The sequence below is a fragment of the Protopterus annectens genome, chromosome 10.part0 (assembly GCF_019279795.1).
Source record: "Protopterus annectens isolate FY-2018-M chromosome 10.part0, PAN1.0, whole genome shotgun sequence".
Taxonomy (NCBI): Eukaryota; Metazoa; Chordata; order Ceratodontiformes; family Protopteridae; genus Protopterus; species Protopterus annectens.
In genome coordinates, this window is record NC_056744.1 from 1,152,074,460 (window position 1) to 1,152,100,030 (window position 25,571).

The 25,571-nt window shown below is 45.9% G+C and overlaps 1 protein-coding gene across 5 annotated transcripts in view; it reads right to left on the reverse strand.

Moving 5' to 3' along the window:
• Positions 1-25,571, reverse strand: part of TOE1 (target of EGR1, exonuclease) — a 416,060-nt gene that overhangs the window by 177,391 nt on the left and 213,098 nt on the right. For all 5 annotated transcript variants that reach the window (XM_044085892.1, XM_044085889.1, XM_044085890.1 and 2 more), the window contains exon 6: positions 25,275-25,534. In XM_044085892.1, coding sequence (XP_043941827.1) covers positions 25,275-25,534 — 260 coding nt within the window. The remainder of the gene's footprint in view (positions 1-25,274; positions 25,535-25,571) is intronic.

The following is a 25,571-nucleotide window of genomic DNA, read 5'->3' on the forward strand; positions in this document are numbered from 1 at the left end:
TATTCCTCAGTGTATGGGTTCAGATTTGATCCTCTGATCCGAGTTGGCCACATACACCAGACTTTGGATCCAGCTCACGAGTGCCTTCCTCTACCCATAATACCCTACTCCATCCCCAATGCCTCAGATCAAGTTTGTTGCCTTATTTCTCAATAATTACAGAGAAACAGTTGTAGACAGAAAAGACAGGGTTCAAAACTGTAACTGTAGGTTCCAAACACTGTCCAATAGGTCTTTGCAGAAGAAAAAGGACAGGGGATGGCTGGGAGGGAAGTGGAGGAAGAATGAAAATGGACAACACAGAATGGCGAGTACATAACTTATAAATCTGATGTTGCCCTTTTCATTCAATGTATGGGACAGTACTCCCACCTACACTGATCTTGGGTGGTCCTCGTGAAAAGACTTTCCAGAGTACTGCGGAACTAAAGGTAGTTCTGTTTCTGGAGATGATATCCAATTTAAAATGAGAGACAAGGGTATGAGTTTTGGACCATGTAGCTGCAGCACAAATAACATCAACTGAAGTTCTTGACCAAAAAACAGAGTAGCCACGGATCTGGTTGAATGAGCTCGGGGAGGTTTAGGTGGTGTCATACCTTTCTGAGAGTAAATCCATGAAATACAGTCCGTAATCCATTTAGCTAAGATAACTTTAGAAATTGGATGACCTAGACAATTTGGAGAGAAAGACATAAAAATTTGGTCCAATTTTCTAAACGGTTTTGTTCTATGAAGATAAAAAAATGCAGTTGTCTGTGCACATCAAGAAAGTGCAGCATGTACTCCCCTTTATTGGGAAAGTTTGGGGGAAAAAATGGTAAATGAATGGATTGGTTGATGTTCTTTTCAGAAGCCACTTTAGGTAAAAGAAAAAAAAAGGTTGGTCTTTAAGGAAACCATATCTTTATGAAAAAAGAAGTTATGTCTTACCATAATGTTCCATCTGAGTTGTTGATCTTCTTCCATTCATCACTAATGGGTACGGTTCCGAACCCTCGGAACAGAGTCGGCCAAATACCAAGCTAGCGGACACCAAACACTTGAGCCACGCTACTGCCCACAATGCCCTTCATCCCATACCTCAGATCGAGTTTGCAGAGCATATAGTAGAAACATATATTAGAAACAGAAATAAAGGCAGAGGCCATCTCTGTACAAAAACCTAACACACCAAAATGACCTGAAAAATAGAAGATCAACAACTCAGATGGAACGTTATGGTAAGACATAACTTCTTTATCTGAAGTTGTTAATCATCTTCCATTCCTCACTGATGGAACAGAGTCCTTAGCTACTACAGAATCTGGGTGGCCCTCATGGAAGAACATTCCGGAGGTACCATAGAGCCAAAGGCAGCTCTTCCTCTGGAGATCAGATCCAATTTGTAATGCTTGATAAAGCTATGGGGTTTAGCCCAAGTGACAGCTGTACAAACATCATCCATGGAAGCCCTAGCATGAAAGGCGACAGAAGTGGCCACAGCTCTAGTGGAATGAGATTTAACGCGGCCAGGAGTTGATTCCTTCTCCAGAGAATAAACAAAGGAGATGCAATCCTAAGCCATTTAGACAAGGTAACCTTAGACACTGCCGCTCCCATTCTAGAGCCTGCAAAGGCAACAAAAAGCTGATCTGACTTACGAAATGACTTTGTCCTGTCCAAATAATAACGTAACTGTCTGTGGACATCCAAGGAATAGAGACAGTATTCCCCTTTGTTGGTATAATTAGGGAAAAACACAGGCAACTCAATGGATTGATTAACAGAGAATTCCGAAACCACATTGGGTAAAAGTGAGATTGGTGCGAAGTGATACTCTGTCCTTATGGAAAATCAAATAAGGACTCAAATGCATAATGCTTGCAGCTCTGATACACGTCTGGCTGAAGTAACCACCACCAGAAACAAGGTCTTCCAGGACAGAAATTTCACATCACAGGTTGCAGCTGGCTCGAAGAGAGGTAGAGCCAAAGTTTGAAGCATCCTAGACAGATTCCATGATTCCACAGGTTGCCTAATGAGAGGTCTAGAATGAAAAATCCCCTTCAAGAAGGTCTTACACAGACGAGAAGATATAATAGGAATTCCGTCTGAACCATCATGGAAATTGGAGATGGCAGCTAGATGCACCCGAATCGTGGATGCAGAAGCCCCAAAAGATCGGTCAGGTATTGAAGAACTGTAGCTACTAGAACAGAGACAGGATCCAGAGACCACTCTTATGCAAACAAGTAATTTCCATTTGTCTTTATAAAGTTTTCTGGTAGAAGGTTTATGGGAGGCCAAAATATTATTTCGTACCGGAGGAGAGAGTGATTCAAGCCTGGCTACTAACCGAAGTGGAGCAACCAAGCTGTCAGTTTGAGCATGGTCAGATTTGGAGACGACAACCCTTGGGGGTGAGAAATGAGGTCCTGATGAAAGTCCAGGATCCCAGGAGGTCGGAGCAGGTGTGGCTGAAGGAAGAGGAACCAAACCTGCCGAGGCCAGAATGGAGCAATGAGAATCATTCTGCTTCTCAACCGAGTAGCTTTCCTTAAGACCAAGGGTATCAAGGGGATGGGAGAATAAGCGTACAGGAGACCTGCGTGCCAATCGTGAGTCAGAGCATCTCTCGGGGGCTCCCCGTGCGAAAGAAAGACGGCAAAGTAGCTGCTGCACTTCGCTTCGTATTGGAGGGGGAGGCAAACAGATCGCAGCAAGTCTGGCCCCAGCGGCTGAAAATTTCCACCGCCACTCTCGAGTTGAGAGACCACTCGTGAGGAAGCAGGATGCATCTGCTCAGCCTGTCCGTAATCACGTTGGAACTCCCCGGGATGTGCGTAGCAATCAGGAAATGGTTGGAAGCTATCGCCCACTGCCAAATTCTCATAGCTTTGCGGCAAAGTGGGTAAGATCTGGTCCCTCCCTGCTTGCTGATGTACCAGGCCACAGACATGTTGTTGGACTGGATAGCAATCTGCCCAAGGGGAAGAAGAGAATGGAGAGCTAGTAACACAGCTCTGAGCTCTAGAACGTTGATATGTATGTCGACTTCTACAGGAGACCACGTGCCTTGAACAGATTTTCCCTGAAAGTGGCTCCCCCACCCTATCAGGGAAGCGTCTGGAGTCACCGTGGCGTTGGGCTGAAGAGGTTGAAAGGGACGACACCAAAGACTTTTGTCCATTCTCATCCACCAGAGGAGATACTGTTTGCAGAGATCGGTGATGAGGATTAATGCGTTTAAGGGATGATGACTGTGTATCCACAGAGTTTGAAGAAGCTACTGTAACAGGCGCATATGAAGTCTGGCCAACGGAACAATGGGAATCGCTGCCGCCATGGAACCCAGCGCCTGCAGAACTTCCCTTGCAGACACTTTCCTGCGGTAGAGTATCACTTGCACTTGTGTTCTCAGTCTTAAGAGCCTGTGATGAGGATGATATTAGGCCGAGCCGAGTGTTGAACATTGCCCCTATGAATTCCAGTTGTGAGGGCTGAAGGTTTGATTTTTCCCAACTGATAGTAATACCCAGAGACTCCGCCAGAGACCGAGTGTAGTGAAGGGGCCTGGTCAGTAGACGCTCGGTGGGGGTGGAGAGGAGCCAATTGTCCAGATAAGGAAACACCTGGAATCCGTGAAGTCTCAAGTGAGCTGTCACCACTGCTAGACATTTCATGAACACTCTGGGGGCCGTCGAGAGACCGAAAGGCAGGGCTCTGAATTGAAAATGATTGGCTCCCAGCCGTAAGCGCAGAAGTCTCCTGTAGCGTTTGTCCACTTTGATGTGGTAATACGCATCCCGGAGATCTAGAGAGCACATCCACACACCCTCCCGAAGGATTGGAAGGATGGATTGAATAGTGACCATGCGGACCTTGGTCTGTATGACTGACTCGTTCAAACAACTGAGATCCAGGATGGGCCTCCAGTCCCCAGTCTTTTTTGGCACCAAAAAGAGTCTGGAGTAGAACCCTAATCCGCACTGATCTGAGGGGACCTGTTGGATGACTCTCTTTAGAAGAAGCTTCTTGATTTCGGAAGCTGCCTCCTCCCTTTGACTGGGTGGTACATCGGGAAGGGAGAACTGAGGTCTTGGAAAGGATTTGAGGGGAATGTGATAGCCTTTGGTGATAATTCTCTGCACCCATAGATAGTCGGTAATGGAGGACCAGGATGTTTAGTACAGAGAGAAACGCTCCCCAACTGCTTCCAGCGGAAAGCAATCGGGCAATGCTTCAGGAGCGCTATTAGGGTCTACCGGAGAAAGAATCTCTGGGGCCCTGATTCTGGTAACCCCCTCTGCCCCTAAAGGGGAGTCTTCCACTGTCGGACTCCCCTCTGCCTCTGGAGGAGTCCTCGCCATGTGCATCACGAAAGAAACCTTGTGACTTCTTGTGCCACAACTTTCCACTCCTCTGGTTCCTGGAGAAGGAACGTTGAAGTTTGGAGAAGCGCAGGCCCATGGCAGCCAAGGTCTTTCTGTCCTGCTTGCACCTGGCCAAAGTATCCTTGACCTTAGAACCAAAGAGCGCAGAGGGCTCAATAGGGGCATTCAAAAAGGAAGACTTGAAGGTCAGAAATGCGCATCCAGGCATGACGTCTGACAACCACGTCAGCACCTGCTGCTCTAGCTGCTCCTTCGGTTGCGTGGGAGAGCAACCTCATGGAGGAGCTCGAAATCGCTTCAAGGGTGGCAAGTTGGGAAGTCACTTTGTCACGTGCTCCATCTGACACTTGACCCGCGAGGCTACCAGAGAGTTCGGAAATAAGGTCTCTCTGGAGTCTCGGAAAGTGTGCCAGGAAATTCAGCGAACGCACGGCAAATGTCGCTGTAGAAAAACTCGCTTCTCTAACCTGTTCACCACCCAGGACTCCATGTTGGGCAGATGAACAGCAGGCCTCTCTTCCACCAGGTCCTTTCTTGTGGCCGACACCACCAGCACAACATCTACTGGTAAGCCTTTCGACCAATGGGGTTGATCCTCTGGAGGAAAAAGTACCTTGTCTGATCTCCTGGGGATAGCTTCTACTGAATCCGGAGTCTTCCACGCTCGCTGCATGATGAATTTGACCAATTCATCTGCAGGAGGGGTCACCCAGGAGGTAGTGGGCCGGGAGCAGAAAGATTGTAGGAATACGGATTCCTCCGGGGAAGGGGTGGAAGATTTCCAGTCATCCCGCTGACTCAAAATCTCCAAGATATCCCCAAAGGAAACATAGTCAGGGGGTGATCTAGGGGAACCTTCCCCATCATCATAATCCGTATCCTCAGTAAGGGACTCTTCAGGTGAGTCCATGTGTTTTCTTTTGCACACCCTCTTCCAAGGGGGCTCTTCGGTGGGGATGTCCAAAGAAACCTCGGAAAAGGGGGGTGATTTGGATTAGTGGTCCCCTGCTAAGGGCTGGCGATGGCTGAGTTAGAGGGGAACCAAAGGTGGAGCTGAAGGAGGGGGATTGCTAGTCGCCAGCACCCTTTCCATAATCCGGAAGGCGGGCCCACCTGAAGAGGGATGGGTGCCCGGAACCGAAGAGGACTGAATTGGAACCGGGGTCACACCCTGCTCCGAATGGCCCACCTCAGAGACTGGAGTTTGAGAAGGGTTTGGTGCGGATAAACTCTCTGATCTGACACGGGAACCGAAAGGACAGTCAGTGCCGGGGCCGGAACAGAGTATTCCACCCCCAAAGTAAGGGGTTGAGTAAGGTGGGATGCTGTCGGAACTGACACCCATCAGGGCTTAGATGCTTCAGGCATTATAGTAATGGGTGCCGAAGGAAGGGGTCCCGTTGAAAGCAACGGTCAAGGGGGCCTTGGAACCGAAGGATCCCCAGCAGGAGAATACAAAGGAATCGAAGGAGGAAAAATCCCAACACCCGGAGCGGAACAGGGTCTAGAGAGTCCTCTTGCAGTCAGTACCTGATCAACGAGACGAACAATGTCTATTTCGGAAATGCTCCTGGCAGACCTAACTGATATCCCGGAAGGGGATTCAGGCCGGTCCAGAAAGGGACTGTAGGCTTGTCCGGCAAACGGATCCACAGAAGATGAATACCTGGTCCGTGGTAAGGAACTCAATGGAGCCGAGGATTCTGATTTGAATTGCGTAAACGGTAAGGTCGGCACCGAGAGGGGGCTCGGAGCTGAAGTCACAATCGGGGTAGTAGTCAAAATCGGATCAGAGGTCGTTGGAGCCGGTGTCTGTAAAGTTGAGGTCGGTGCCGAGGTGTCCAGAACCAGCAGTTCAGTAGTCATCGGTGCCGAGCCCGGAACTGACAATTCAGACTTCCCAGAAACTGCACTCTGCGCCGAAATCGGTGGCACCGAGGCAGTGAGCCGATGCTCGGAGGAAGATCTACAGGCCTTAGATCGATGGGTCTTGCCCCTGTCACCGTCCGGTGAAGAGGGGTCTGAGCGGGGACCTTCTTGTTCTTGACTGGAGGGGTTGAGACCTCCACAGAAATAGCCTCCAAGAAAGGAGAGGAAAGCAATCCTTTCAGAATCAATTTGTTGCGCCATTCATTCAACGTCCGTTGATTAAAACTCGCACAAATATCAAATGGGTGAGTCGCAGAAAGGTGCAAAATGCCCAAACAATAAATGCATTTAAAATGCAAGTCACTGTTTGGTAATTTACCACTGCACGACGTGCAGTGTTTAAAGCCTGAAGTACCCTTTTTCTCTGACATACTAGCACTTACTCAGACAAAAGGAGAGAGGGAGAGAAAGGCAATACTACCAGCAATGGTATGAAGAATTACCATGAGGGTGGTAAAAAGTAAAGAAAGGCAAGAAAATACCAAAAATGGTAAAAAAAAAAAAAAGGAGTACCTGTGGGTAGAGCTAGACTATGAGAAAGACACGTAATTTTCTGAACTCTTATAATAAAAAAATTCTTAGAGAGTTACTCATACAGTAAATCATAGTATTTGGGTTTACCCATCTTGTGTGCGCTTTCCAGGGTATAAATCTCCATCAGTTTTGCTTAAGTCTGTATGAAGACTAGGTTTTGTCTTGTAGCGGTTTCCCATTGAATCTTGGCTGGTGTCCAGGGTGCACATATAAAGTCAGTGTTACTGGGATCTTTCGTTATTTCTTCTCATCACTATCAGTGTTTCACATCCTGCTATAGTTCTGGATTAATTGGAATCACATAGTACTTTATGCACCGTGATAAGTATTTGTTTTTCCTCAAAGATCAGCTATCAGATGTTATTAAAGTATTGTTTTGTATTTCTATTAAGTACTTGTCCATTTTTTTTTTACTACAAGCAACTGTTTTTAGCTTTCCCCTCTTTTACATCCTTTAAAAGTATTTAGTAGGTGGTATGATGAGAAGCAGGAGAAAGGATAAGGTGTTTAAGATTAATACACAGGAGTTATCAAAAAAGGCTACAAAAGATCTAAACAAAATTAAATCCATCTATTGTGGTTCAGTTTCTGACAAGAGTGTAAAGTTGTTTTCTAAAATACAGCAGTTTTCCTTACCAACCTTGTTGCTGACAAAAGAAAAGGCCTTAACACCGCATCACCGTCATCGGTGCCTACATTGGTACCCCATGTAATTGTATTATATCAAGAGAGTTTAATAGCAGATGAGTTTAGCACTTCTGGAGTGTTTTCTCAAGTTAAGTTATGTAACTTCATGTTGGCTTTCGTCTCACTGCAGCCTTCCTTTGATTATAAAACCTTTGCAAGGTTTAGAGCAGGAAACCGTATTGAAGCACACTGACCTGTGTCATTACTTTTTTGTTGGACTGGCAGTGGTATAAAGATAGAACGCTAAGGTGTGAAGTGTTGCAGGTACCCAAAAAGGTTCAGGTGGGTAATAGTTAAAAACAACACCAGATTTTTTGATCGAAGAGGTTGATTTCTTTGAAGGACATGTACACTTTTGGTTCTCGGGATTCTGTCTCAGTCTTCAGGCTGTCCACCGAAATGTATTTATTTATTTATATATTTGCATTTTCCTGACCAGGTTAATCCTGCTATGCCAGTACCATTTTCAGAGGGGACCTGGACAGGTTATAAAAAATATGAATAATGAGAAGATGTGCAGGTAACAAAGGACATCACATTAAGTACAATACATAGTGACAAGGTTTGAGTAACTTTTATTAAAGCAACAAGAATTTCTAATACATAGTTAGCTATGTTACATAAACATTCTTCACTAGAATATAATTGTTTGAATGTCAGGATCATCAAGATGGAGAAATTGAAACTGTGTGGGAGTGTTGAGAGTAGTATAAAATGGATTGAAAATGGGTTGGGAAGGTGGCCTAATGGTTAAGGTGTTTGCCTTACAAACACAAGATGCAGGGTTTGAGTCTCACAAGGGATAATTGGCTAGGCTTAAAATGGCTAGCAAGGGCAGTTAGCTTAGTACTAATCTATTATATGGGAGGGTGGCCTAATGGTTAAGGTGTTTGCCTTACAAACACAAGGTGCAGGGTTTGAGTCTCACAAGGGATAATTGGCTAGGCTTACAATGGCTCGCAAGGGCAGTTAGCTTAGTACTAACCTATGAACCTATGAACCTATAAGTAGAAAAATGAGTGGAGAACTACACACTTTATACAAGTCTAAACTACTTAGCTGGAGAACTCGGTGAAAACGCTGCTATATGGCTGTGCGGCAAACGAGATCTTGGGTATGGGATGAAGGGCACTGTGGGTAGTAGTGTGGCTCGAGAGTTTGATGTACGCTAGCTTGGTATTTGGCCGACTCTGTTCCGAGGGTTCGGAACCGTACCCATCAGTGAGGAATGGAAGAAGATTAACAACTTCAGATAATAATGTAAGGAGTTTTAGACGAAACAGCCTGGAGTTCAGACATTCTTTTTGCCGTAGTTTTAGCTACCAAGACGACAGTCTTCCATAACAAAAATTTTACATAAGATTTGTCTGAGGGTAAAAAAGGTTTGTTTTAAACTCTCAAGTATAGCTGTTAGATCCCAAGGCAGTGAGTGATCCTTTATCAGAGACCTCAAAAGAAAAGTGCCTTTCATAAAAGATTTACATAACCTAGAGGAAGCCAGAGGAAAAGATTTGTTCCCCGTGTGAAAAATTAGGCACTGCTGCCAACTGAAGCTTAATTGTATAGAAACATTCTCCTCCTTTAAAAACAATTGTCAAGAAGCGAAGAATAACAGAAACTGTTACAGAAAAAGGGTCAGTTTTCTAATCTGACACCCAACTGGAGAACTTCTTCCATTTGTTCTTGTAAACTCTTTTGGTAGAATCTTTTTGGGAAGCCAAAATAATGTAATTTACAGGGGAAGAAAGCCTGGACCGTCTATTACTGGAAGTGGAGAAATCATGCGGTTAGCTTCAGGGCCTGAATGCTGGGGTATCGAATCCCTGACGGTGAGGCAGGAGATCCTCAGCAGGTTCCAGTATCCATTGAGGATAATGAACATGGGACTGTAGAAAGAGGAACCATACTTGCCGAAGCCAGAAGAGGGCAATGAGGATTACTGAGCTTTTCAGCAGACTTGGTTTCTGCAGAAATTTGGGAATTAAGGGCATAGGAGGGTAAGCATAAAGAAGTCCCAAAGTCCAAATGCGTGTCAGGGCATCTCTTGGTGACTTCCCCTGAGGGTGGATAAGAGCGAAGTACTTGCTGCACTTGTTTGTTGAGGGGGGTGGCAAATAGGTCACAGCAGGGTCGGTCCCAATACCAGAAGATTACCTCTGCTACGATTGACTGAGACACCACTTGTGAGGCATCAGAATGGATCTGCTTAGTTTGTCTGCACATTGGTCTTTTCTGGAATGTGCGTTGAAATTAGAAAACAGTTTGATGAGATCATCCATTCCCAAACCCTCATGACCTCTCTGCAAAGAGGATAAGATAGAGATCCTCCTTGCTTGTTGATGTACCACACTACAGACATGTTGTTGGTTTGAACTGTAATAGTCCCAAGGGAAGAGCATTTTGAAATACCTGCAATGCTAATAGGACTGCTCTTCATCTCTAGGACACTGATATGCAACTTGGTCTTTTGGGGGGACCACATGCCTTGGACAGTTCTTCACATGAAATGCCCCCCTCACTAGCTGAGAAGCGTCCGTGGTCACTGTGGCTACTGGGTTCGGTAGAACAAAAGGATCTACCTAGAAAAAGATCACCGGATTGCCTCTACCAGTGAATGTGTTGCTTGCAAATCGGGGTGAGCTTTACTTGAAAAGACAGGGCTTGATATAGACTGGACCACTGTACAACTAGAGTCCATTGGAGAAATTGCATAAAGAAGTGTGCTACAGGAAGTAGAACTACTGCTGCTGCCACTGACCCTAGTGCTTGATCAGCCATGCTGGAGGAGATGGGTGGGCAAGGATTGTCTGAACCTAGTTTCTGATATATGTAACATGGTGAAAAAGCAAATATGCTACCTGTGCTGTCGTATTCAAAACTGAACTGGTGAGCTCCAGGCTCTGAACTGGTGTAAGTCTTGATTTGGCAAGATTTATTGCAATTCCCATAGTTTTGCAAATCTGGAGCAAACAGTCCCTGGCCTTCTGTAGCAGATGCTTGGAAGAAGTGGTGAGGAGCCAGTTGTCTATATATGGAAACACTTCAATCCCTTCAGTCTCAAGTGAGCTGCCACTACTGCCATGCATTTGGTAAACACCCGGGGGGTGATTCCAAAGGGCAGAGCTCTGAATTGGCAATGACTGACTCCCAGCCAAAAGTGAAGATGTGTTTTGGATTGTCTGTGTATTTTGATGTGATAGTACGCATCCTGAAGATCCATCGAGCATATCCAATCGTCTTTGTGCAGAAAAAGTAGGATGGACTGAACCGTAACCAAAAAAAAGGGTAAATAATTTCCAAATCCTATCTGGTCTGTTGGGACCTTCTGGATGACTTTTTCTAGCAGGTTTGGGATGTCTTGTGCTGCGTCCTTCCTCTGACTGGGGGGAAAAGTGGGAATTTTCTAAATATGATGATGAGGAAGAAGGGAAATGGTATGCAATAGCCTCCGGATATTATTCATAGCACCCATAAATCTTGCGTTACACTTGCCCAGGCATCTAGGTGCAAACAGAATCAACCTACGACTGCCTCCAGAACTGGACAGTCAGGCAGCACTTCAGGAGCACTGAAAGCGCCCGTATAAAAAAGAATCTCTAAAGCCCTGGTTCTGCAGGCCTCCTCTGCCTCTAGGTCAGCATCAACCATTAAAAGTTCCTCCTCTGCCTCTGCAGGAATTATCCCCATGCGAATTCTGGGAAAGGGTCCCAGAGATTTACTGAATCACATTTTCTTACTACCTCTCTGGTTCCTACAGAAGGTTTGCTGAGGTGCAGAAAACTTGATCCTCATGGCAGACAGGGTCTTTCCATTTTGTTTGCTGTGGGTAAGCATATCCTTTACTGATAGGCCATACAAAGAAGTGCCATCGAATGGGACATTAATAAAGAAAGTCTTAAAATGCTTCGCAAAGTCGCATAACTGAATCCAGACATGCCTCCTTATGGCAATGCCTGAACCGACTGCTTGTGAGGTACATTCAACTGTGTGATAGTAACTTCACTGAAGTGTTTGATATAGATAAGAGTGGCCAGCTGAGAGGATGTCCTTTTGAAATCCTCGGCAGACATATTTGACAGTTCCTTGGCCAAATCTCTCTGAAGTCTGGCAAAGTGTGCTGGGTAATTTAGTGACTTCAGAGTGAAGGTAGCCGAGGCAAACACTGGCTTTCCAAATCTGTCCAATGCTCTAGGCTCATCAACTTGGACTTCTTTTCTCCAGTGGGGTCTGTCTGGGTCAAAAACGTGTCGGGATGTTTGGGGGATGGGCTCAACAGTATCCATCTCCTTCCATGCCTGACAGGAAACCAGATCACAAAGTTCATCTTCTGGGGAGTTACCAAAGATGTAGATGGGCCAGAACCAAAAGCCTCCAAGAACACAGACTCTTCAGAGTACGGATTTTGGAAAGACCAACCACTCTTCTGTTTCAGGATCTCTAAAATATCCCCAAAGGAGATATAGTCTGGTGGTGGCCTGGGGGATCCCTCTCCATCAAAATCCGCATCCTCTGTGAGAGACTCCATGGGGGGAGTCTATGATTTTACTTTTGCACTTCTTTTCTGGTGCACCTCATCCATGGGGTGTTCAGGAGAGGTGTCGAGAGAGAGGGGAGTTCCTCCACTGGAACTGACTGGAGACTTATTGGAACTGGCCATTCCTGTGAAATAGGCCTGACTGACTCAGCGCTCAGAACCGATGAGAGAAAAGGGGTAGGATCTGAAACACAAGACTATTCTCTTTGAATGCCTCGGAGGCAGAATCGGATCTGAACTGTCCAGGGCTAAGGCTCCAAGGGGCAGAGCCAACAAAATTGGAGCAAATTTATCCCCTTGGATCTGATGCTGACACTTCGGCTCTGAAACTCACTCCAATCCAATGATATCGGAGCACGACCAGTCAAGAAAAGAGTGAAGGAAGAAGCTTTCTTCAGAAACAACATAGGACCTTTTGGGGATTTCGGATCCTGGGATTCTGAAAACACTCTATTTTTTCTCTCTTTCTCCAATCCATTGACTTTGAAGTGGGAGGCATACCCACTGATCCAATACAGGGCCGGAACTTTTAAGACACTCATCTGGATCTGAGCTCTGAGCAACTCTCTCATCACCCTATCCACATCTGCTTCTGACAAGCTTCTGGAGGACCTAGAGGAAGTGGTGGATGGGGGCCTGGAATGCTTCTTTAGAAAAGCTATGCAGACAAGGTGGGTGAAAATCAGCTTCAGAACATATTCTGGAGTTACACTCCTAAAAGATGCATCTGGCTTTGGATCTGATGACTTAGGTTCGGGGGGGGGGGGGGGCTGGACTTATTGTAATGATCGCTGGAGCCAAAACCTTTGACCCACAAGGTCAGATCCGATATTTTCCTGGTTTTTAATGGTGGCTCTGAAGAAGACCTAGAGGACTTCGATGGAGACTGTTTGCTGTGCTCTAAAGGAGCAGATTTACTAGTTTTTGAGGGGGGTTGAGCCTCTGATGAAGGAGGAGGAGGAAGACCCCTTAAGATTAATTTGTTTCTTCTATCTGCCAGGGCACTAGGATTAAATGTAAAACAGATTCTACAAGATATGGAGAAGCGCCAAGCTCCAAGGCAATAAACACACTCCTTGTGGGCATGTGAGTTTGGGATCTTATGCCCACAAGAAGTGCATTTTTTAAAACCTGTATGTTTGTCCAACATAATTGTGCAAGAAAGGGATAAACACCAACAGCAGCAAAAAATGGAAAAACAGCAACTTTTTTTTTTAATAAGATAGACGGGTAAAGAACAATTACCAGCAATGGTAATATACAGAAATACCATAGAAAAACAAGGGTGAAGAGGTAATGGACATGTACTATAAAAATAGTACAGAGAAAAAGGAAAAAGGTTTTCCTGACAACCAGCAAATAACTAGAGGGAGGAAGTAAAGAGATGAGAAATAATTCAGCTGTTTTTCTAAAAAGTTACTAACTCGCAAGATAATTTCTATAATTGCTCTAGAGCTTGGAAAGTACAGTTGTGTACACTTACCATAAATGTAGATGTTGGAGTGTATTCACTGTTGCAGTCATCACCTGTGGGTTATCCCTGCTGTGGTAGCTCTCGGCAGGCCAGAATACCAGAGTCGATGTTTTCCTGCGTCGGCTACTGTTGCTTGTTGACTGACGCCAGGTCGTCAGTGCTATAAGGCAAGGCAGCCAACACCATTTCATCAGTTTTTCTTGCCCTAACCCATCAGAAGCTCCGAGAAATATGGTAAGGGGGACCTGTTGGCAAAAAGCCACCATAAGTAGCTTATGTCTCCCTAAGAAAAGAGGACATAAGGGGGGGAAGGAGGGAGGGAAACCAGGACTGCAACAGTGAATACACTCGAACATCTACATTTGTGGTAAGTGTACACAACTGCACTATGTTCTTCGTGTTTCACTGTTGCAGTCATCACCTGTGGGAGGATTCCCAAAGCTGAGGACAGAGGTGGTAGGATTAGTAATAGACCTAGGCCTGGGTCAGCATGCCCTGCAGAACTGCATTGGCAAAGCCTGCCCTAGCCTTAGAGAAAAGAGGTAGGTGGTAATGCTTAGCAAAGCTATGGACAGAAGACCAAGTGGCAGCTTCCAAGATGTGACTGGTGGGAACTCCTCTCAGGAATGCTGTGGAAGTGGAGGCTGCCCTAGTGGAATGGGTACGAATAGACTTAGGGGTGGTTTCCCATGAAATCTGTAGCAGAAATAGATGCAGTATGATATCCATTTGGAGATGATTTACTTGGAAATGGGCTTCCCCTCCGCCCCTGGGGCAAAGCTGACCAGCAGTTGGTCTGCTTTCCTGAAGGCTTTAGTACGGTCTAGGTATATCTGCGCGGTCTGTGCACATCTAGTGAGTGCAGAATTCTTTCCCCCTTGTTTTGAGGGTTAGGAAAGAAGGTGGGTAGATGTATGCCCTGGTTGAGAGTCACATTAGATACCTCCTTTGGCATAAAGGAGGGGTTAGTCCTCAGGGAGACCCTGTCTGCATGGAAAATGATGAAGGGCTCAATGGCCATCAATGCCTGAAGTTCTGAAACCCTTCTGGCTGAGGTGATAGCTAGCAGGAAAGCAGTCTTCCAGCAGAGGTATTTCAGTTCTGCTGAAGCAGCAGGTTCGAAGGGTGGTAAGGTTAGTTTTTCCAAAACATAATTCAGGTCCCAGGCTGGGGTGGGTGGCCTTCTGGGAGGTCTGATATTTGAAGCCCCTATGAGGAACTGTTTAATCAGAAGGATGTGAGAACAGGGCCGGATCTGTAATGAAATGAGCTGAAATGGCTGAGGCATGGATTTTAACAGAGAAGGAGAGTTCACTATTTAGTAACTCCGCTAGATAGTCCAGGATAAGAGGGATGGAGAGATGTGAGGAACTGCCCCCTCTGGACTGGTTCCAGGAGCAGAATCTTTTCCATTCTCCTGCGTAAGATTTTCTGGTGCTGGGTCTTCTGTCTAGGACCAGTTTGCTTAACAGGGGCCCCTTGTTTGCTTTTAGGATATAAGCCACGCTGTCAGTTTGAGAGTCTGCAAGTCCCAGTGCACCCCCCCCCGCCTGAGTCAAGAAGTCTGAGATAAGGGGAAGCTGCCTGGGAGGCTGTGATGTCAGCCTGCACAGTAAGGGGTACAAATGCTGCCTGGGTCAATCTGGAGCAATGAGGATGGTCTTTGGCCTCTCCTCCCTTATCCTGATCAGAACCTTGGGAATAAGAGGCACAGGAGGGAATGCGCACACAAAGAGGGAGTTCCAGGAAAAGGTCAAGGCATCCACTTTCCACGCTAGGCAGTGGTACAGAATTTTTTCAACTGGCGGTTGAGGTGAGAGGGAAAGAGATCCACCTCCAGAATTCCCCACTCCTGAGTGACTTGCAAAAAGATTTTTCTGTGGAGCTGCCATTCGTGGGGGTCCAGCAAGTTTCTGCTTAAGTAGTCTGCCAGGGAGTTGTTGATCCCTGGTAGGTACTGGGCTATTAGGTGGAATCCCATGGAGGAGGCTGTCAGCCAGAGGTTCATGGTTAACCTGCACAGACGATAAGATTTGGTACCTCACTGTTTGCTGATGTACCACATTACAGTGGTGCTGTCTGTTTTGATAAGGAGAACCCCTGGCTTGAGATGGGATTTGAAGGATATCAGAACCTTTTGTATTGCCATAATTTCTTCCTGATTGATATGTAAGGGAAGGTGCTGGGCATCCCAAAGGCCTTGGATGCACCTTCCTGCTAGGTGAGCGCCCCAAGCAATGTCTGAGGCGTCGGTGGTGATGGTCTGCCCTGTAGGGCGGAGGAAGAAGGGGAGACCCTTGTTCTTGGCACAGGCCCTTGCCCACCAGAGAAACTCGGCCCTTGTACAGGGGATCACAGGGAGAGGAGGTCTCTAGCGGTTGAAGAGTGCTGACACCAAAGGTTCTTTAGATATCATTGAAGTTTCCTCATGTGAAGCCTGGCCAGAGGAATTAGAAGGATGCAGGATGCCATGTACCTCAAGGCTTGTAGAAACCTCCTCGCTATGAGGTGACGTCTGGAAGCCAGCTGGGTAAAGCAGAGCAGCAGGAAGCTCAGCTTTTCTGGGGATAGGAAGGCCATTTGGGATGCTGTGTCCAGCAGCGCTCCCAGGTAAGTTATCCTCCTGGAGGGTGTCTGCTTTGATTATTTTCGTTGATGTTGAACCCTAAGAAGGTTAGGATGGTTTTGACAGACAGGAGGTCCTAGAGCAGCTTTTCTTTGCACTCTGCCTGAATGAGGCAGTCATCCAGATAAGGGTAAATCTGAACATTTCTCTGTCAGCCGGGGCTAAGCATTTGGTGAATACCCTGGGAGCAGTAGATAAGCCAAAGGGTAGTGTAGAGAAGTGAAAGTGTTGTGAGCCTGCCCTGAAGTGCAGGAATTTCCTACAGGATTCCTTTATGGGAATGTGGAGGCAGGCATCCTTTAGGTCTAGGGTCACTAACCAGGCATTTTTGTCAGCATAGGCAGCAGCTGCTGCAAAGTTAGCATTTTGAATTTGGGGACCACCAGGGAGGTGTTCAGAATGGATAGATCCAGGATGGGGCACCAAGTGCCCTCTTTTCTGGGAACAAAGAATAGTCTGGAATAAAAGGGGGGGGGGGTCATTGAGAGTTTTTGCCATAGAAGGATGGCTTAGAACTCCCCGGGCTTTGTGGCGGAGGATGTTCACTGTTTGGTTCTCTGCTGTCCCTGGGATAAAGGCCTGGGTGGTCAGTCCCTGCGGGGCTTACCTTGCCCCTGTCCTACTAGGTGCAGGCAAGGACCAGTGCTTTGAGGGGCAATTCCTGCTGAACCTGAGAGGTTGAACCTGAAAGAAATCTTTTACTGTTTGCATAGATTTTGCTTTGTCCTCCATCTTTTTAAACACCTCTTCTGCTTTTATTCCAAAATAGCGGTCCTTATCCAAAGGTGCATCAATTAATTTAGACTTGACATGATCAGGGAGAGGTTGTTCCTTCAACCATGCATGTCTCCTAATGACAGATGCTGACACCACTGCCCTGCTTGAGGCTTCTAATGCGTCATATCCACAGTGCAAAGAGTGTTTGGCCACTTGACAAGCAGAGTGCAGTAAACCTGCTAACTCTTTCGAATTGGCACAGTCAGTAAAGGAAGAAATCTTTTGTTTTAATAGTTCCAAAGTGTGTTGTTGATATTTTAACATATGGAACTGACAGCTGAGTGCTCTGATAGCTAAGGTTGCAGAGGTGTATACTTTTTTACCCCATCTGTCCAGAGCTCTGCATTCCTTGTCAGAAGGGACAGGATTCTTTGCAACACTAACCTTAGCTCCTTTTGGTCGCTGTGTAATGACCTCCAGGTCTGCAGCAGGATTTCTGTACAGATATTTGTGAAAATCCAGTACTCTAATACCCGTCAGATTTAGTGGGAGCAGGTGGGAGGGCGTCAGGGACTAAGCTGGGTTCATGGGAAACATCATCCACCACTTCTAAAATAGGGGGGGGGGGGTGGCCAGGGGTCTGTGCTGGGGCAGGTCTAGAAACTCTTGGTCTTTTCTTAGACTGAGGGAAGTCCTGAGATTCCCAGTGGAAATGTTCCCTGAGGGTGTGTGTGAAGGGTTTCTCCAAAGGAAAGGTCCTTCTGGTGGGGAGGCAGAAGGAATGGATTCCTCTGCATTTCAGTCTTCATAAGTGGTAAGAGGCTGTTGTTCCTCTTCAAAAACTGAATTATCAATCAGATTCCTCAGAATCCTGCTCTGACAGTATTTCAGGAGAAGGGTATCTTTACCTTTTAGAAGATGTAGCCTGACTACCCCTGATAAGGGAGATATGATCCTCCACCATCATACGCATTTGGGCTTGGGGTGGTGGAGCAGGAGTAAGATGGAGACTAGAGGTAGAGTTTCTAGGAGTGGCCTGGCTTCTAGGCCTAAGAGAATCCATCGGTCTGAGAGAAACTGTAGTCAGATGAGAGGATGTTGGTTTTTGTCTAGAATCAGTAGTGCAAGAGGCCTCCATGGAAGCCAGAGCCTGCGTTGCACCTCCGGACCCAACCGAGGCAGAGACAACCAAAGGCTCGGAAGATGAAGATTTCTGCGGCATACTGGACTCTGAAAGGGTCTCGGTAGAGGCCTGCATAGATATCATATCGGGCACCAGAGGCTGCGAAAGTTCCTCGCTGAATTCCGGAGAACTGACAACCTGCTTACCGGTGGCATCGTCGGAATGCTTAGCCTTGTGTGGTCTGTCTCTATCTCTACGTTTTTTCGGAATGTCTCCGGATTGCTGGCTGATGGACACCACTTTGGAATGCGAAGATGGAAGACGAAAACACCTATCTACAATAAGAGCTGTACGACACATGGTTCTCGCATTAAAGAGGGCACAGAACCAGCAAAGGGGGACATGTGGTCTGGGCCTAAACAAGTGACTCAGTATGAACAGAGGTCTCTGTGTGGGATCTGCTTTCCACAGGCGAGACAATTAACTTTTTCGGACATTGGTTAGTGCAAGAAAAAAGGATCCCCAACAGGGTACTTAGCTTTAGACGTTTTCTGCTGAAAATTCGAGCTCTGGTAGGGACTGACCGGCACACCTGCGAAAGTACAGTTTTGTACCTAACATAAATGTAGATGTTCGAGTATATACACTGCTGCAGTCATTACACTTGGGTTATCCTGCCGTCAGGCGGTTCCCCAGTCGGCCTGAGTTCCAAAGTCTTGGTCCGGCATCGGTTGCTGTCGCCTACTCCCTGACGTCATTGCGACAGGGGTATACAAGATGCAGCCGACGCCATTTTCTTCAGTTTTTCTTGCCCCAGATGTCAGGTGCCCCTAAATAGGTAGGCAATTCCAATTGCTAATAAAACATACATAAGAAAAGCAAAAAACAACTTACAGTTACCAGCAAATACTCTCCATAGGTAGTAAGGGTAGAAGACATTGGTACGTACCAGCCAGTAAGAGGGGAAGGAGGGAGGGTAACCTGGACTGCAGCAGTGTATATACTCGAACATCTACATTTATGGTAGGTATAAAACTGTACTATGTTCATCGTATTACACTGCTGCAGTCATTACACTTGGGTAGAATCCCAAGGCTGAGGAAGGGTGGCTGGTTCTATAAGGCATTAGGGGTGGCTACAAGACTCTGCAGCACTGCAGTGGCGAAACCAGCTCTGGATTTAGAGTATAGAGGCAGATGGTAATGCTTGGTGAAGGTATGTACAGAACTCCAAGTTGCAAGTGGCTGTTGCCCTGGTGGAGTGAGGTCTAATGCTGCTAGGAACAGGTTTTCCATGGTATGTGTAGCAGAAACGTATGCAGTGTCCTATCTATTTTGAAATAGTCTGTTTTGAAATGGCCTTTCCCTGTGCTCCGGCAGCATATGCTACCAATAATTGCTCAGATTTTCTGGAAGCTTTGGTTTTGTCCAAGTAGAAGCGTAACTGCCTGAGAATGTCCAAAGAGTGCAGAAGTCTTTACCCTTTATTCTGTGGTTTAGGATAAAAAGTTGGCAGGTGAATAGTTTGGTTTAGAGCCACGCTGGATACCACCTTTGGCATAAAAGTAGGGTTATTTCTTAAAGACACCCTGTCCTGGTGGAAAATGAGGAAATGTTCCACTGCCATTAGTGCCTGTAATTCTGAAACTCTTCGTGCTGATGTTATTGCCAGGAGCAGAGAAGTTTTCCAAGAGATGTATTTTAATTCTGCTGTGTTGGCTGGCTCAAATGGAGGTAAAGTTAGCTTCTCCAAAACAAAGTTGATGTCCCAAGTTGGAGTAGGTGCTCTACGGGGCAGTCTTATGTTTTTAGCCCCTCTGAGGTACTGTTTTAACAGAGGATTAGAGAAAATTGGTGGATCCATGCTGTAATGAGCAGAGATGGCAGAGGCGTGGATCTTGATGGATGAGAAAGAGTCCTTTGTCCAGCATCTCAGTTAAGTATTGTAGTATCTGAGGAATGTTTGGGACAAGAGGGTCAAGGCTGTGAGTTTGGTTCCAGGCACAGAATCTCTTCCATTTATCCGAGTAGGCTTTTCCTGGTACTATGCCTTCTGACTTCCAGAATGACATCCATAACAGCTTTGGAGAGAGGCATTGTTTGCTTGACTAAGGAATCCTCCATGCAGCTAGGTTTAAGGTCTTTAGCTGGCTGTGTAGTATTTGTTTGTTGTGCTGAGTTAGTAGATGTGGGATTTGAGGCAAAATCCAGGGTGGTTCTTGTGCTAAGCTCTTTAAGATTGGGTACCAGTGCTGGCGTGGCCAGTCTGGTGCAATCAGGATCATCTTCGTCTCTTCCTGCCTGGCTTTTATGAGTACCTTTGGCAGGAGAGGTAGAGGTGGGAAAGCGTATACTTGTAGATTCTCCCAGCTGAAAGAGGGCATCCACTTTCCATGCTTGTGGATGGTAACTCCTTATGCAGAATTTTTGTAGCTGGCAGTTTATTGGGGATGCAAACAGATCCATCTGCGGGCTCCACCATTTCTGTGTTATCACTCTGAATATCTGCGGATTAAACTCCCATTTGTGGGGATCCATGATGTTTCTGCTTGGTTCATCTGCCAGTGTGTTTTTGTCTCCTGGCAGGAATTGTGCTTGCAGATGAACTTGCAGGCTTATAGCTGTGTTCCACAAGGTCATAGCTTGTCTGCATATGGGGTAGGAGTGAGTGCCCCCTTGCTTGTTTATGTACCACATAACTGTGGTGTTGTCTGTCTTTAGTAGTATTTGTCCTGGATGCCGCAGGTCCTTGAAAGCTATAAGCACATTTTGTACAGCTAGCATCTCTTTTTGATTGATGTGAAGATGCCTTTGTTCTACAGGCCACGTGCCCTGAATACATTTTCCTGCCATGTGTGCTCCCCAGGCATAATCCGATGCATCTGTTGTCAGTGTTTTCCTGGCTGTGGTTTGTGTAAAAGGCTGTCCCTTGTTGAGGTGACAAGCTTGAGCCCACCATTGAAACTCCTGTTCAAGGCAAGGGATTAGTGGTATAACTGTTTCCAAACTTTGACAGTGCTGAGACCATACATTCTTTAGGTACCATTGTAGTTTCCTCATATGCAGTCTGGCATATGGAATTAGTAGTATGCAAGATGCCATTTAACCAAAGCCCTGCAGAATTTTTCTTGCAGGGAGTTGGGTCGTCGTTGCCATCAATTGAATCAGTTGTCCTTGTTTATCTGGCGTGAGATAAACCATCTGGGCCATTGTGTTCAAGCTGGCACCCAGGAATGAGATAAACCATCTGGGCCATCTGGGCCATTGTGTTCAAGCTGGCACCCAGGAATATAATTCTCTTATGAGGGCACTAGTTTTGATTTCTTTTCGTTTACAGTGTACCCCAGGCAACTTAATAACTTTTTTACAAATGCCAGATGCTTTAGAAGAATGTCCTTGCTCTCTGCTCGAGTCAGGCAGTAGTCCAGGTATGGATTGATTTTGAATTCCTTTCTGTCTGCAAAATGCAATTACTGGTGCCAGGCACTTTGTGAAGACCCTGGGTGCAGTAGATAAGCCAAAGGGCAGTGCAGAGAATTGGTGGTGCATTGAACCCACTATGAAACTGAGGTATCTTCTGCAGTTTTGTCTGATAGGGACATGCAGGTATGCCTCTTTGAGGTCCAAAGTCACGAGCCAAGCTTTTTTGCCCAGCATGGGAAGCTGCTGTAATGGCAACATTTTTAATTTCGGAATGGGCCTCCAGGCTTTGTCCTTACTGGGTACCAGAAAGAGTCTTGAGTAAAATCCTTGACCTTGCTCCTGTGAAGGTACCTTTTGAATAGCTCTCATATCCATGAGTGCTGTGATTTGTTTTTGAGCCTCTGCCCCTTGATTTGGTGGCAGGTTTGGCATTCCTTTTAACCTTGGCAGAGTGTGAAAGTGGAACCTGTAACCTTGAAATACAATGTTGAGAACCCATTTGTCTTTGGTGATCATTTGCCAATTGAGGTCTGTCTGTAATTGGAAAGGACCAATTCTTAGTTGGCCAGTTTCTGCTAAATCTAGGAGGCTGGACCTGTAAGAAATCCTTCACAGTTTGCATAGATTTTGCCTTATCCTCCATTTTCTTTAATACCTCTTCTGCTTTAACTCCAAATAACACATCCTGCTGCAAAGGTGCATCCAATAATTTTGCTTTAACATGATCTGGTAACGTATGTTCTTCTAACCAAGCATGTCTTCTAATGACAGAGCCTGTAACTGCTGCTCTGCAGGAGGCCTCTAGAGAATCAAAACCACATTGCAAAGTATGCTTTCCCACTTGTTCAGCTGCATGCAATAAATCCTGCATTTCTTTAAAATTAGGAGGATCTGATTCTGGACGCATTTTTTGTTTTAACTGAGACAGTAAAAATTGCTGATATTTTAGCATGTGAAACTGGCAATTTAAGGCTCTCATTGCTAAAGTTGCAGATGTATATACTTTCTTTCCCCATCTCTTTAATGCTCTGGAATCTCTGTCAGAGGAAACTGGATTCTTGGCTGATGAGGCCTAAACTCCTTTGGGTCCCTGAGAAATAGTTTTAGGGTCAGCTACAGGGCTTTTATACAGACATTTATGAGAGTCAGGGACTCTGTAGTATCTGTCGGGTTTAACAGGAGCTGGAGGTAAGGAATCAGGGATTCAGTATACACATCATCCACAATATCTAACACTGGCGGAATAGCAAGGGGTCTGTGTTGAGGTAATAAGTGGAAGTCTCTGAGCCTTTTCTTGGATTCTGAACAATCCTAGCCTTCCCAGTGGAAATGCTCCCTCATGGTGTGTAGGGTTTCCCCAAAGGAGTAGTCCTCAGGCGGTGAGGCTGATGGTATTGATTCCTCAGCATCAGAATCCTCATAAGGGGGTAAAGAGCATCCTAGGTCTGAGGATGAATCAGAAGAGATGGACACCTGGTCGGGTGAGTCATAAGTCTGCATCCTGTCTAGGCCTTTTATCAGGAGGGGGATGGGACCCCCTGAAAAGAGTGGTTAGGTCTTCGGCCATTTTGAGCATTTGTTTCTTAGGCATGGAGGCCTGTCCTGGAGAATGCTGTATTTGTTTCTTTGACTTTAAAGGAGGCTTAGACTTAGCTGAGGGTTTAATGCTTAACTGAGTAGGTCTGAAGACACCCTCTGTAGCTGTGGGTTGCTCAGCTACTCCGGAGCCCTCTGAAAGGTTAGTCTCGGTAGGCTGAAGAACTTGTGTATCCGAAGGCCCAGACATCTCCAACGTGGAAGTCAGAGGCGGCTTGAGGTTCTATAGAAGCGGTCGTCAGGGGCTGCGAAGGTGCCTCGCTGAAAACCGGAGAACCGGCGACTGGCCTAGAAGAGACTTCATCGTCAGTTTTGGGCCTCGGATGCCTATCCTTGTCTTTGCGCTTTTCGTGTATTGCGGTTGTCAGAAGTTCCGACAGCATGGTATAATTGAATTTTCTACCAAAATAATGTTGGGCAAAATCAAACTGACGTTTAATAGTGTGCTTGTTAAACCTAGCACAAAACCGACAACCAGTGACGTCGTGGTTAGGGCCTAGGCATGGGATACAATAGGAATGGAAATCCTTATGAGGTATTTGCTTTCCACAAGAAGTACAGTTATTAACTTTTACTGACATCGGTCTGAGGCAAGAAAAAGTTTCCCCAATGGGGTACTTAGCTTTGTAGAAGACTTCGGTTCTGGATTCGGAATGAAAATCTCAGGAGACGGCCGACCGGCACTTGCAAACTGCTTTTGCTTCGGGCACCGTGCGGCAAGAAAGACTGAAGAAAATGGCGTCGGCTGCATCTTGTATACCCCTGTCGCATTGACGTCAGGGAGGAGGCGACAGCAACCGACGCCGGACCAAGACTTTGGAACTCAGTCCGATTGGGGAACCGCCTGACGGCAGGATAACCCAAGTGTAATTCGATTAACATCTGCTTTTGCTACGAGCTCCACAGCAAGAAAGACTGATGAAATGGCATCGGCTGCCTTGCTTTATAGCAATGATAAACTGACGTCAGTCAACAAGCAACAGCATCCAACGCAGAAAAATGTTGACTCTGGTATTTGGGCTGGCCGAGGGCTACCACAGCAGGGATAACCCACAGGTGATGACTGCAACAGTGAAACATGAAAAACATCCTGTGTCTGTTCATGATGGTGGCAAATGAGATCTAATGCAATGGGGTTTGAGTAGGGCATTATGGGTAGATGAGGAGGTCGAGACTTGGATCCGAGGAAAGGTATATGTGGTCAAGTCAGACCAGCGGATCGGATTAGTACCTACACATTGAGGAAGAATGAAAAGGACAACAGATTCAAGGATTAAACCAGGTGTAAATGAAGTTCTGAACATCAAAGAATGTAAAAGAAATAGAGAAGGGAACATTAAAAGATGGAGGAGGTACCCTTCACAAAAAAATAAACCTTACATTTGGGAACAGTTTATACAAAACAATGTCCAAACAGATTATTAAAATACATAGGTCATTATGAATTACAAGGTAAATATACATGTTCCAATGCACAACAGCAAAGAACAGAATTATGATGCAAAATGTATGTACACAATGTATTAATGTGATATTTCTTCTTCCATTGTTATTCATGTATGCAAACTCGTGCTGCAAATCAATAATGCGATGAATATAGCGGTTTCAAAAAAAAGGATCTAATGGCGACTGCAAGGAGAAACAAGAACAAACTTGGTTGCAATGATGTGGCCTTAAGCATAAACAAGTAATGAACACTGCAATCCCAGCAGCATGCAAGCATGCAATGTCGCTGTTGTTGTCTTTCGGCTTTTCCCGGTTAGGGGTCGCCACAGAGGAACTCCGGTCTGCTAATGATTGGCAGTAGATTTTCACGGTGCCAAGTTGCCAGCTTGACGCCCAACCTTCAACGAAGGCACGCCCATTCACGCATGTCTTTCAGAACGCCACTCAACCCACGGGGAGGACATGCAGACTCCACACAGAAGGCACTCACCGCACACTAGCCGAGAATTGAACGGGAGAACCTCTTGCTGTGAGGCAAAAACGGTACCGCTGCACCACCGCGGAAACCATGCAAGCATGCAATCAAGACGGAAATTAAGTTGTCAAAGGATTACAATGACTGAATGCTACAGTTTGTAACCACAAGCACACATTTTTTACAGATCTTCAATCTAGGAAACAAGGCTGGGTCACTGGACAGAAAGGCAAGATGATAATTACAAAAACTAATATTTAGGTCTGCTTCATTTTCAGTCATCATGGATTTACTTTACTTCAATCAAAATACATGTCCATAGCCAAGTGTCTTACCATTTTTTATAAGCATATTCCAGATAGGAGGCAATAAACCGAACTTCAACTTCTGCAGCATATTTCGTGTCATAGATTCCAGTTGGGAACATTTCTGAAAGGTCTGTGGTGAAGGTGGACAGCCGGTCAGGAAGGTGAGCATAGAAACACTGATACAAGAAAGCCACATCAATCAGTCCATTGTGTAGGATGAGGGGTTTCTTGGCTCGAATAATCTCCAAGAACAATGTTCGCACAGTCTGGTTCTGACTCTCATTGCCCTTCAGAAGCAAAAAAAAAAAAAAAAAAGACACAGGG